Source organism: Caretta caretta, chromosome 8 (assembly GCF_965140235.1).
Source record: "Caretta caretta isolate rCarCar2 chromosome 8, rCarCar1.hap1, whole genome shotgun sequence".
Lineage (NCBI taxonomy): Eukaryota > Metazoa > Chordata > Testudines > Cheloniidae > Caretta > Caretta caretta.
The window spans coordinates 34755161-34769651 of NC_134213.1; the positions used below are offsets into that span (position 1 = coordinate 34755161).

Here is a 14491-nt window from a genome sequence, read left to right on the forward strand (position 1 = left end):
TTCTTTAAGCTGAGAAGGTTTTTCTCAGGCATTGATTCCATAAAAACAAGACAGTCACAGAACATATGTAACTTCGGAAGTATTACAATGTATAATCGTGTATTACATTGCTTGAAACAATTGGTATAAATATCCTAAAAAGCAGGTTTTTTTCACAAAACATGGGCCCTTTATAGACTTGACAAAGATGATTTGTGAACTCATTGAGGAAACTTGACTTACAAATGAGAGAGCTATTGATACGCTATAGCATGTGTGATAGCTTTCCTGTGAGCTGATTATTTTTAATATGCAAGTCCACCTTACCCATGTGAATACAGTTCAGTTAGGGAATCTGAAAAATGGAATATATGAGAGAAGCAACATGCTTGTTTTTGGTGCCAAAAAGTAGAATCTACTTTGTTTTGCAGAGGTAAAGGACCACTAAAAAATACATCAGATGTGATTAGTGCTGCCAAGAAAATTGCAGAGGCTGGGTCAAGAATGGACAAGCTAGGACGGGCTATTGCTGACCATGTAAGTAGTCCTTCATCTTCATAAGCCTCCATCACAACTGAGTAATTGTTCTGTGTGGATCCTTGAGAACATTTGGTTTTGGCGGCTTAAGTACTTACCTAGTTTTCTACAATCCCTTCCTGAATACAGCTCTTCTGACCTTGTTTCTCCCAACTGCTTTGCTACCCCATCAACATAAACCCCGAACGCATACAGGAAAAATACTTTTAACAGCTCATTGTTTTAAATTAAGCACCTAGTTTCTTTATATTAGCTGAAAAGAATAGAATTTTTTTTTTTCATACTCGAGATATCCCCGAGTGCTTCGCAAAGCAACAATGTGACTCTCTAGGCAACACAGTAAAGATCGGTTTCAGAGTAACAGCCGTGTTAGTCTGTATTCGCAAAAAGAAAAGGAGTACTTGTGGCACCTTAGAGACTAACCAGTTTATTTGAGCATGAGCTTTCGTGAGCTACAGCTCACTTCATCGGATGCATACCGTGGAAACAGTCCACGGTATGTATCCGATGAAGTGAGCTGTAGCTCACGAAAGCTCATGCTCAAATAAACTGGTTAGTCTCTAAGGTGCTACAAGTACTCCTTTTCTTTTTACAGTAAAGATCATTATGTTCCCAGCAATAGATCAGGCACAGCCTTGATTTTAATCTTTCTGTTTCTGCGGAGATGTTTGAGAGTAGAGTTATCAGTGAGTTATATTTGAAATGCTCCACAGGATCTCTATCTTCTATATGGATATACGGGAGAGATGGGCAGAATAGGTTTGTTTATTCGTGTTTTATCCAAAGAGGACCACCATTCCCACTAATATTGCACTACAATGTCAGCAGGGTAGGCAGCTGTTTCCTTATTCTGTACTTGAACTCGCCAGCTTAAAGCCCATTGGCAAGAGGACTGTCAATGGAGCTTTGCTTTGTCACAGAAATGTTAACAGGGTTTAGCTTGATCAGTCATGTAATGAACCAAGTGCTCATGTCATCCCACAAGGTATTCATACCACAGTGACAATCACAATAAAACAAAAATCTTGTTTTATCAAAAATGTTATCAGATAAGCACAGACATCTAACTAAGGCTAAAGAAATCTGTGGTGTTCATGATAGTCGGTGCTCCTGAGAGGCCCTGAAAAACAAATAGCTTAGGTTTGAGGTTTGTCATTAACCAAGCTTTACTTTTGCACAGAGCTAAGTAGTTTTTTTTCAGTCTCTCTCTCTCTCTCTCTGAATACAAATTCACAGCATGTGATTCAAAAATGAGACAAATGTTTTTATTTAAACAAGAATTAACTCTTAAAAACAATGCAGATGTTTTAATTGTTTCATCCAGCTTCCAGAGACAGTTATTGTGACTAATATAAATGTATTAGTTTTACTGAATGTTTAATATTAATAAACTGCCAGCAGCTCAATGGGATAATATGGAAAGGCTGCTTCAGATTGTTCCCCCCGCCCTTCCACCCCCCTCCCCCCCACTTGTCAGCAGTGAGTGAAGATATGGCATTAAGGTGAAGAATGGGGAGATGCCACCTCCTCAGACAAGCAGGGCAAGATTTCAGAATTAGCTTGCTTTCTGAAATCTACAGTGAACTCTGTTAGCTGAAGTCTTCTGTTGTTACACATTAAAATAGTGTTCCACGCACACACTGCAGATGATGAAAAGGCCATGATGTGCTCTCACAACAAATAGACAATAAAACTCTTTAAATGCATATTTTGGATTACTTTGATTGGAAAAGTCAATTTTTTAAAAAATTAACAGGTATCGTGAGGAGATGGGGAGACAAGCAGGAGGTGACTGTTAGTCATATTGGCAAGACTATAACTTTTTTCAAACCCTATATTCTTCTAAAGCTTTCAGTTTATATGTTTCATTGAGTCTGCTTGCATACTCATAGGTCTTGGCTACACTTGCAGCAGCATGTAGGACATATGTAACTACATATGGCAGGGAGAGGCTTGGACAGGAGGGAAAGGCTTCAGCAGCGGGGACACTCTGTTCTTGTCACCTAGGCCATGCCTCTCAGTCTACGCTGCTATTTATACCTGTGGTAGCTGTGTGTGTAGTGGCTGTGCTCTGCATGTCACCATAAAGTGTGGATGTACCTATAGAAATCGGTTCAGTAATCTGTTAATGTAGAACTATTTTACAATTACAGAAGACTTGCAATACAGCTATTCCAATGGAGTGTTAATGCCTTCATATGCCAAGGGCAGGAACTGAATTAAGGGGTGCACTGTCATGTTGTGTTAACCACATGGCACTAGGTAAATCGTGACCCTCATGTTAGTGTGTCAGAAAATCCTAACTCCTGCTCTCAGATAGTTTTATAGCTTTTATGGCCTCAAAGGAAATGTGCTATTATCAAAGGTATTTCAAGTCAGCTGAAAAGTGTCAACTTAAGATTTTCCCAAAGGTGTTTCATCTTTCACTCAAAATATCAGGATTTTTTTGAATGGGGGGAATATCAGTAAGTTGCAAATACCTTAAGAAATTGAAATGATTGCAACACAATGAAGGGTATCATAAAATTCATTCTCCTGTCTCTACGAGAACACTTACAAATCACTCTGACAATATTTCTGTTGCTCCCAATCTTTGATAGTTGTAGGAGGTACATCAATTGCCAATTTGTGAAATCACAGTGAACCAGTAGGGAAAGCTTATGCATTTCCCCAGCTTTCCAATAAAGTAATAGCAGTCTCTCCTAGCGCTCTTACATTAGGCAAGATTTTGATTATGCCTGATGCTAACACAATGGAAGGCTGCTTTTGGAAAACTGTATTCTGATGTAGGATTAGTGCTTTCTCATTTGGCTGCTGCTGCTGTGTGTTGCCAAAATGATTATCCAGTAGCAATAAACATTTTTCCTCCACTAATGTCCTCTTACAGGTTTTGTAACTGCATGATGCAAAACTCATGTATTATGCATGTAGTGGAATTTGCTCTCTGGGTCACTGGCACAGTGTCAAGGTTTAACCCACAAAAATTACAATGTTCGGATTCTAAAATGGGGGTATCATGCTGGAAAGGAAAATGGTTCTGCCTGCCAACTTGAACCTATCAGTTGCTTTCTGTTAGTAAGTAAATTCCAATGGAGTGGCCTTGTTTTCTTTAAGAAAGTTTTGTTCCATTTCTTAGGAAGTCTTGTAAAAATGTGTCCACATTTTTAATGCATGGTGTTTTTGTCAGGTCTGTATGATTAACAATCTGAGGTTTGAGTTTTAACAGCCAAATCTTGTTGAACTTTTCTAAGTGCCTCAGCAAGTTTTCCAGTTTTGAGCTATTGGAGGCCAACTGATGAATGTGAATGACATTGACTTCCTCTAACAGTCACAGAGATGGGTACCTCACTGATGGGAGCCATACCACAGCAGATTAATGCTCCATCTAGTCAGACAGGACACTGGACAATGGCCAATACAAGATCCTTTTGAGGGAGCTGCAAAAAATGTCATGGGAGTTAAGAATAACTTGCTCATAGTGACCATTTCTTCCTGACCCCCCCCCCCCCCCCAATCAGTTAATGACTGATTTATCCCCTGAAATGTTACTTAATTTTCTTTCTTTCAGAAGTTAATTGGCTGATAAAGAAGTGTTTATTTTTTAGCAGTTTTAAATTTGCCTTTTAGTTTAATTAAAATCCTTGTTACCATAACATGAAGGGGCAGTGATACATTGGGTGCTCCTATTTAATCTTCTGGATACCATTCCTTATCTTGTATACCTTCATCATCATGTTCACTTTCATTCATCGTACTCTGTGAACTAAACAATCTCAGAACAAACCTCCCATCCCCACCCCCATGTCTGCAATCTGCTTTTAGAAATAGTGTGACTGGAACTGAACACAGGTTTCCAGGTGATGATGTTCTTTTGGTTTGTATTGTGGAATAACACCATAATACATTATTTTCTATCCCATTCCTTATGCAGCTGAATAATATTTTCTTTCTTTACAATTGCTGAACACGCAGCAGCTCTCATTCATTGAGCTATCTATAGTGAGGCCAATGCCAATGTCTGTTTCCTTAATTTGGAACTCAATAAAATGCCTAAGTAGTTCAAATTATTCCTTCCAATATGCGATGTTTTGTAGTTGTGGGGCAGGTGAATGCCAGAAACAGAACCTGATTCTTTTATGTATCTCTGTCAGGGACTTTGTATGTGCCACTGGGCAAATCACTTAAACCAACCTTTTTACACATGGCTACTAGTTATGTGTTGCCTATCCTGAAAATCAGGCTCAAGGTGTCTTAAAGGCTGACACTCACAGCTATAACTGAAGTCAGTGTAACCTTTGGTTACTCAGCAAGGCAGTGTAATCTGAAGGAATGTTAAGTGGTAGGAGTCAGGAGGTCCTGATTTCTAGTCTAGGCTCAAACACTGATTCAGTATGAGGCTGGGCAAGTCATTTGGTCTTCCTCTGTTTCTCCATCTGTTGTCAGTTGTTGGCTACGTTCGTTCTCTCTGCATGCTGCACCGGCTCTGGCCAGATAGCCCATACAGCAGACTTTGATCGAATTGCCCAGGAAGACCACAGACTCCGTTCAGTGGCAAAGGCACTTGGCCAGGTTTATTGCCAACAAAGCAGGGTATTAGTGCCCTATATGTGCTACAGGTACACTTAATACATGTATTCCCATCACAATGAACTTGGCTGAGTGAGTGACTGGACTTTCCACTCCCCACTCAGCCGGAGAGAGAGACCCACTCAGTGACCCCTCTTTTATACACTATTACAAACAAGTTTATGTATTGCCCTTCTGGTGTGGTTAGTTACCGCCCTTTACTTTGTACGTGTTGGTTCAATCAAAACATCTCTAGCTGTTACCCTGTCATCCTGACCTTACCCTTTGGAAGGGTCAGTGTGTCCTGTATTATGTTCGGGGAGTTAGTTTACACCATAACCTTGTATTAGAGTGTTCTGACACGATCCTTCTGGAATGTATTTATGTGAATACATAGTGCTTAGGAGTGCTTGTGTTTTTGAAATACCAGCCCTGTTCATGTATCGGATAGTGAACTTGCAAGCAGGCATCTGTCTTGTAACAGGGCTTACTCTTGCTAACTTTGCTTAATATCAGCCGGGCCTGACTTTTGGTCACTTTAATTCAGGCTCCAGACATCATACCAGGCCCCATGCTTCAAGCTCTCTTTCTACTACAAGTGTGTAGCTGCCTACCTTTCAGGAAGTGGAGGATTAATTGTCTGTACAGTGCTTTATATGTTGAGTGCTATAAAAATGCTAACTGCTCTGGAGGATGCAGGTCTCTAGGTGACTGCAGCCAAACTTGAGTCACTTAGCACCCAGAACTAGTGGAGACACCTGTTGATGTTTGGCTTAATCTCTCTTGGCCTCATTATATAGATCATTTTAATTTTGGCATTTGATAACGCTTGAGTGCTCAACCCTGTAACATTAACGTCCTTTCAGTGTCTGTAATTGATAAATATGCTAAACTCCAGTATTGGTACTGAACTTTGTGACCCTTTCCTGTTAACCTTTTGCCATGGTGAAAACTGACCATTTATTCTTTTTGTTATGTGTCCTTTTGTCTAGTTGCTAACATGAAAGGATGTTAATTCTCACCTGTGACATGGGTTTCTTACCAGCCTCTCTTGAGGGACTTTGTCAAAAGCTTTTTGAAATTCCTTTATCCACTATTTTGTTGACATACACAAAGAACTCTAATAGGTTAGAGAGAAACACTTTTCTTTGCAGAAGCCATGCCAGTTAGCCGTGCTACTGGCATTTTTAAAGATAACTACAATACATGCTAAACTCCAGTCTTCCTATACATTATGTGATTGTGTATATATCCTCTTCATCTCAAATGTACAGAGCATATTGTGGACTGTGGCTGCCACTCAGATGGGCTCCTCTGTTTTTCATATGGGAATGAGGCTGAGAAACACCAGAGCACTTGAATGAGGAGTACTTGGGGCACCTTAGAGACTAATAAATTTATTTGAGCATACGCTTTTGTGGACTAAAATCCACTTCATCCGATGCCTGCAGTGGAAAATACAGTAGGAAGATATAAATGTACACCGAGAACATGAAAAAATATGTGGACAGAGTTGGCAACCGGCTTTGTTGCAAGGATAGGTTCCTGGGTTAGTGTTTTTGTTGTGTGGTATGTGGTTGCTGGTGAGTGTTTGTTTCAGGTTGGGGGGGGGCTGACTGTAAGTAAGGACTGGTCTGTCTCCCAAGATATGTGAGAGTGAGGGATCGTCCTTCAGGATAGGTTGTAGATCCTTGGTGATGCGCTGGAGAGGTTTTAGTTGGGGGCTGAAGATCACAGCTAGTGGCGTTCTATTACTTTCTTTGCTGGGCCTGTCCTGTAGTAGGTAACTTCTGGGTACTCTTCTGGCTCTGTCAGTCTGTTTCTTCACTTCAGCAAGTGGGTATTGTAGTTGTAAGATTGCTTGATAGAGATCTTGTAGGTGTTCCCCTCTGTCAGAGGGGTTGGAGCAAATGTGGTTGTATCTTAGATGTACCTATCCTTGCAGCCCTTTGCCAACTCTGCCCACATATCTATTTAGGGGACACCATCATAGGACCTAATCACATCAGCCACACTATCAGAGGCTCGTTCACCTGCACATCTACTAATGTGATATATGCCATCATGAGCCAGCATGCCCCTCTGCCGTGTACATTGGCCAAACCGGACAGTCTCTACGTAAAAGAATAAATGGACATAAATCAGACGTCAAGAATTGTAACATCCAAAAACCAGTCGGAGAACATTTCAATCTCCCTGGTCACTCGATTACAGACCTAAAATGGCACTACTACAACAAAAAAACTTCAAAAACAGACTCCAACGAGAAACTGCTGAATTGGAATTAATTTGCAAACTGGACACCATTAAATTAGGCTTGAATAAAGACTGGGAGTGGATGGGTCATTAGACAAAGTAAAATTATTTCCCTATGCTTATTTTTCCCCCTACTGTTACTCATACCTTCTTGTGAACTGTTGGAAATGGGCCATCCTGATTATCACTACAAAAGGTTTTTTTTGTTTTTTCTCCTGCTGCTAATAGCTCACCTTAACTGATCACTCTCATTATAGTGGGTATGGCAACACCCATTTTTTCATGCGTTCTATCTCTCTCTCTCTCTCTCTGTGTGTGCGCATACGTACCTACTGTATTTTCCACTGCATACATCCGATGAAGTGGGTTTTAGCCCATGAAAGCTTATGATCAGATACATTTGTTAGTCTCTCAGGTGCCACAAGTACTCCTCGTTCTTTTTGCTGATACAGACTATCACGGCTGCTACTCTGAAACCTGTCACCAGAGCACTTGACTCTTTAAGGTCATTCAACATATTTCCATCTTGTTCTATCAGGGGAGCATGTTCTCCTTCCACAATGCACCACAAGGGCTGAACAAATGGGCTTCTCTATTGCGGTACTGTGCCCAGTAGCCGCTTTATTACACAGCTAAAAAATTTATATCTGTGTGATTTAATGCAATAGCATTTGCTGAAGCACTTTCACGCCTTGTCAGGAATCGAGTTACCACACTGATAAGAGGTTTGAGGTAGTCAGGACCACATATCTGTTCTTTTGGAGATATTACGTAAGAGGAATTACAGGGGTCGTTATTCACTAGTGCAAGCATTTCATTTAAAATGGAAGATCACCGTCCGAGGCACTATTCTTGATTGAGTTGCAAGTAGGATTTACAAGTGCTAACTTGAGATCCTAGGATGCAAAGTGCTGTATCAGTGCTTCACAAATGCATCTTCAGTATCTATGTGGTGTGCAAATACTATACCTGTTAGCAAAACAGGTGTAGAAAGGCTAGGAAATTTTTCCAAGATCACACAACAAGGCTAGTGAAAGAGCAGATGAGAACATGAAAGTCCTGTCTCCCAATGCCAACTTTTGAGAACACATTTTGATTGCACAGTGGATTTATCATCTCTTGCAAGTCAATGACTTCTCATCCTACAATCTCAACATTTAGCAGATACTAATGTTTAATGACTTCTAAATGCAATTTTGCTGCTAGTTAATTTAGGCTTAAATAAGGGGTTTGAACTCAAATGCAAGAAATTCTTCAAAATTATCGTTTGCCTTGCATTACTAGAAATATTGTGTGGCGTTAGTGGTATGTCAGAACTGTTGTACAGATATTACAAATATGTATTCCATTTTTAATATGATCACTTATTACTGCAGCGTTTCTTTATTCACTTTTTTCATACCATTTGTCAGTGAAAGTAGATGGCTGGATGTTTATAAATACATAAAATGAGTGTATTCATCATGATAGATACATAGCTGAACAAGTTAAGCTTCTTTTTGATTGACCTGTGTCAGGGTAGTTAGCTTTAAAAATTAGTATGCTTGCTTTTCAAAATTCTGAAATAACAATTTTCTATTTTCAGTGCCCAGATTCTGCCTGCAAACAAGACCTTCTAGCCTATCTACAGCGTATTGCTTTATACTGCCATCAGTTGAACATCTGTAGCAAAGTTAAGGCAGAAGTTCAAAACCTTGGAGGAGAACTGGTCGTCTCTGGGGTATGTAAGATCTGATAGTTCCATTTCATGTTTTTCTTTCTAGGTTGAACAGTTTTCCCAGTTTAAGCTTTTGTGTTAAAGGCTTATAGATAAAGTGAAAGGCACATGAGTTTATATCCAAACTTTAAACCCTTGCAAGTTTTATAACTGCCTCTACTTGAAGGCAGAATAATCTTCAAACTACTTTTCAGCTTTCATTACTAGCCGATAACCCTCAGCAAGACATTTTACTATAAATTTGTAATGCTCTACCACTTTTTCCACAGGCTATTGATTTTACATACAGTGGGATTAAATCATCTTAATCAGCATAATTTTATGTACATTTCTTAATCTATCCCATGTTTTCATAGAGACTTTGAATAGGGTGGCCTTGTAATTATCTAGGGGTATTTATTTCAAAATAACTATGCCTGAAGTTAAACTTTTTTTAGTTGCTCCACTATTTGGTGACAGCTGAAAGCTGCTGTAAGGACAACCTCATTCCTTACTCTGGACATCCAATTTAGTAAATGCATTCTTGTCTTCATTGTACTGCAAACTTTTTTTCCTCACTGAGAAGAATCTGCATGCTGTAGATTACATCGGAGGGAAACAGCTAAATTTATGAAATCTTTTGCCATGCTCCAACTTGTTTACTATAGTCACTTATGTTCTAATTGGGTGAAAGCAGTAAGGATGCTGGGGAGTTAATACAGGGTTTAGTCTATGGAGGGACAAAAGGGATTGGTAACTCAATACTAACAGTTGAGTCATTAAAAGTAAATTTAAAATCTGATCTTTCCTAAGGTGTTTCATATACTAGAAACCTTTATACAGTTCCTTATTTGTGCAAGTATCTTGTACAGTTTTTCACTTTACTGCTTTTTGCACTGACAAGTGGCTGCTGGAAGGAATATAGGAATAGCTGCATAATAGCTGAGCAAAATGGGAAACAAAATGTAATAGAAACAGTTCTGGCAACAGAACATACTTTTACATAATGTTAGCACCTTTATGTCAGAAAGAGATTTCTCTGCCACCCTCTCACTACTGGCAGCAGGACATGCTCAAACTGCCAGAAGTGAGGAACTGAGCGATAAGATGCAGCAAAACATGTGTTGCTATGTATCTGTGATGCATGGCTGTTATCTGTGGAGCTGAAGGCATTGTGGTGTCAAAATACTAGATATGTCATTATACAAGAATGTGCTCTAGGGTTTTACTGTGATTATAAAATTCCTTTTTAATTTTACATATCCTTCAGACATAAATTAGTTCATATTAGTAGGCTAGTATCTTTACTACAGTCTCCTTATTTTTAGCTCTTTTCATTGAATAAGAACATGGCTAAATGTTCCCACACTTTTTGGCCTCTACCAGATTATTGGATAAAAATCTGTGCTGTAAAAGATAGTCCACTGCCTCCCATTGAATCGGGTACTGTCTTTAAAAAATAAATATTAACAATTTGTACCCTGAACTAAAAATACACACACAATTCCAGAGCAAGAATTTGGCAAAGCATCACTGAGCAACTGGAATGAACTATGGCAAAGAGAATACAAGCAGGAAAATTCAGGAATTTAGTTGCTTCCCTCCCACATGTTTTGCATAATACAGATTTTCTTCATAGTGGGAAAAATTCTGTAAAGAGCAGTGAAGATAAAAATATATTTTTCCAAATTGATGGTTAGGTTAAGGACAGCAGGTTAGATTGATTGAATGGAGGGGAGCACACCAGGGCCCAGCACAGACTTGTCATTCAGATCTGGTCACTAGCTACCAAATTGTGAGCTCCCTGAGGCAAGGGCTCTCTTAATCGGTAAAGCATCAAGCACACTGGAGCTATATAAATCATAGGGGGAGTCTGAAGTACTTATACCACTTCTGGATCACGCAGGCTGAAAACTGCTTCAGACCATTCTAGGACCTACAACAAGCAGTCTTTTGAAAAGCTGTAATTTTTTTTTTTTTTTAAAGGACACAGACCCTGAGAACAGCAGGCCCTCTGAAAAAGAAATAGCCATTTTGCTGTTAGCAGCTCCCTGAAACAATCTACTCAGTGAATCTGCAGCTCGGGTTAGACTCCAAGTGCTGCAACGTGCTTCTTAAGCAGGTTATTATCCTAAAATGTCTTGAGTTCTAGGGAGGAAATACTTGATCTGGGCACTTGGAGTGCCCTTACAGTGCTTGATGTAGTTGGCCAGTCTATGCAGATGTGATGGATCACATTAGTCAATGGTTAGGTCTCTTTCAAAGCCAGGACACGGTCTTATTTTTTCAAGAGACTCCAAGAATTGCTTAGTGGCTGCACCAGTTTGCTGGCAAAGCAGCCAATATGCAGTTTGACTAGAATGAAAAGGAAGCACACAGTGCAACTGCACAACACCAAGACTGGCATGGCAACCAGTTCTTTAAAATGTAGTAATTTACCAAGAGGTAAAAATATCAGCTTAAGTGTAGTTGTGCAGTGAGCTTCCAAAAGGCAACAAGTGGTATGATACCTGCTTAATACCCAGGCTTTCAGTTAGAACAGAAATTTTAATAAAATCAAGGGTCACTAAAGATCAGCAATGTGGTCTACAGCCTGTTCTGAGTGTCCCAATCAATCTGACTGTTAGTTTGCCCAGGGGGTTGTGCATGTGAACTCTCAAGTGTATGTAGCTATTCCTTTTGTTATATGTATGGGCACTCGTGGCAATAAAGTAGACTTAAAATATACTGTTTTAAAATGGCAGTGAGTTATAATAGGACAGACGCATAAGCTGCATAGTGTTGGGCTCAAAATAGACTCCTAGAATTGGAGAGGATAAGCCATTATTTCAGCAAGACTGTGTGGTATTGGTCTGTCTTGATGCACACAGCCTTCATGTCCTAGATCTTGCTCCAGCTTCTTCCCTTAGTTCAGCTCTCATCTGCCCCAGTGTCTTTCTCCATTGCATTTTTGCATGTTCTTCCTTCTGCACCTCCTTGCCATAAATACAGTTCCTTCAGACTGCCCCTTCCTTTCAACTTCTCTTTAAAAAGGCCCTTGGCATGAGCAACAGAGAAGCTGAGTTCCATTCCTCTCCTTAAGTTCCCCTTTTTTTCCATAATAAAAATTGCTAAGTAAATAAACTACATTTGGGTGCCCAAATTACAGCCCAAAGGCAGCCTCTATCTATAACCATTAATATGAAGATACATCCAGCAGAAACTTGAGATCCTAGCATGTAATCCTTCATGCCATACCTGTCTGAACTGCAGCAGTGCTTGCAGGCATCTCGTGTCTCTGCAAACCACACCCCCATATGTAAAGAGGACAGCTGACATAATCTGCTCAATTTTGTGCAAATTGGGTGTGGCCCTCTACTCCACTGGTTCATCTCCTACACTGGTAATTTGGCAGGAGCTAAAATTTGGTCTCCCCGAGTATAATTTTACCCTTCATCTTTTCCTTACTCTAAAAGAACTTTGTTTTCTCTAATGCAGCTTTCCTCTCTTTAATCTTTCTTGCATGGACTTCATCACTGGCTGAAACTGCATAATAGTATCTTCCTCTTAATATGATTTAATATGCCATTGTGACTTAAATATTTACCAGTCAGCGATTAAGATATCCTCATAGCTATGATACACTTAATTGAAGTGGAAGCTGCTGTGATAGGGCAGCCACAAGACTGACAGCAGGCAGCCACAAGACTGACAGCAAATAGCCAAGTACAAATATTTTAAATAGTCATAAATATGGAAAAGGCACCATTGAGAGCACAGAAATACTGCTCATTTGTCTGATGGCATGAGTCAGTTTCTCATCACCAAGAGTCAGAAAACATAGCATCATTTTTGGAAATCCTTCTGAGGGTGCCTTTAATAAGAAGATGTATTACCTTAAAATATTCTAAGAATTCTAGAAACCTCTTGCATTTGCTTAGTTCTTGCAGTGCGTAGCGAGTCATGGGCATTGCCAAACACAGATGATGATTATGATATCTATTGTAGGTGGACAGTGCTATGTCTCTGATCCAGGCTGCAAAGAACCTGATGAATGCAGTGGTGCAAACTGTGAAGGCTTCCTATGTGGCATCTACTAAATATCAAAAGTCCCAAGGAATGGCTTCCCTGAACCTTCCTGCTGTGTCTTGGAAAATGAAGGCTCCAGAGAAGAAACCTCTGGTCAAGAGAGAGAAACAGGATGAAACTCAAACCAAAATTAAAAGAGCATCCCAGAAGAAGCATGTTAATCCTGTGCAGGCTCTCAGCGAGTTCAAGGCAATGGAGAGTATTTAAAGAGAAGTTTTTCCACTACTGCTACTTCCAGAACTTTACTTTTAATATTCTAAGGATTTCAAAAGTTTACTATTCATTAAAATGTATTTACTTAATATAATTTGGATAACTTTGTTTAGATTACATGGGGAAATACTCCAAATTTATAAATTCAATCAATACAACCTCAGTCTGCAAATGTTTTAATATTAGGTTGCTTTTAGACTTCAGGGGCATATTTCTAGGTGACAATTATTTTGTATAACTGTGCTAAACTAAAATATATCCTATAACCAAAGAATCGTACAGTAACACTAATCATTAACCTTAATAGTTGGATCATGTTATGCCTTTCAGTGACCGCAGTTTTACATTGTGATCGAGGAAAACATCACTCAAAAGAGAGAATTAAATTACTGATGGGTGCATTCATGTAGTCACATATGGTGTGTGTAGGGGATAAACTTTGTGTGTTAGAGTATGAGGATAGCAGGTGCTAGCTGTACTTCTTATACAGTAAGGCAGCAGTGGAAAAACATCTGGGAAAGTAATACACTGTTGCACACTTTTCTGACCTTTGATTTTTGGGTTTGATTTTTCTTTTTTAATTTGGAATAGAACTTTTTGTTGCATTTGTTTAAAATTGCTGTTTTCCAAGATACTACTTGAGCTGTGGGTATTAGAGCTATTTGACAGAAAATGGTGAGTCATGCCCATTAGAGCATCTTGCGGGTAAAGTATTTTCTGGTTACTTTGCAATAGACCTTTTGTTAAGGGTTTTTCATGTATGTCTCTCCAGGAGGAGAACCCATAAGAAATTCAGTAAAACATATAATGCATCATGGAGGAAACTGATTACTTTTTTTATGACACAAAATGAGAATTTTAATGCTTGGTTACAAATTACTAATGTACTTTGCCGCAGGACACTAATAAAGTTGCTTTATCAGCTGGTGTGTTGTCATGCTGTAAATTTAGCATTTTTCCCCCCAGCATTCAAATGCAAATTCATCGTTGTACTCATTTCTGATAATTGCTATGCATCCTGCCTTAGGCTTGCAAAGAAATCCAGCAATAGTGTTTATTCAGGCTACAGTTTAGATTTTACATTATTTGTGATAACTTTAGCTACAAGGTATAATTTTGCTGTCTTATTTAAATTTTATGAATTTGTTTTAAAAAAAAAAAAAGTTAGTGCATTGT

General features: G+C 39.2%; 1 protein-coding gene across 1 annotated transcript in view; it reads left to right on the top strand.

Annotated features, from left to right (window-relative positions):
• The window catches only part of CTNNA1 (catenin alpha 1), a 204159-nt gene extending 189919 nt beyond the window's left edge, over positions 1 to 14240 (top strand). The window contains exons 16-18 of the mRNA XM_048859987.2: positions 411 to 516; positions 8924 to 9058; positions 13022 to 14240. Of these exons, the coding sequence (XP_048715944.1) occupies positions 411 to 516; positions 8924 to 9058; positions 13022 to 13309 (529 nt within the window). The 3' untranslated portion in view covers positions 13310 to 14240. The remainder of the gene's footprint in view (positions 1 to 410; positions 517 to 8923; positions 9059 to 13021) is intronic.
• Positions 14241 to 14491: the final 251 nt, after the last annotated feature.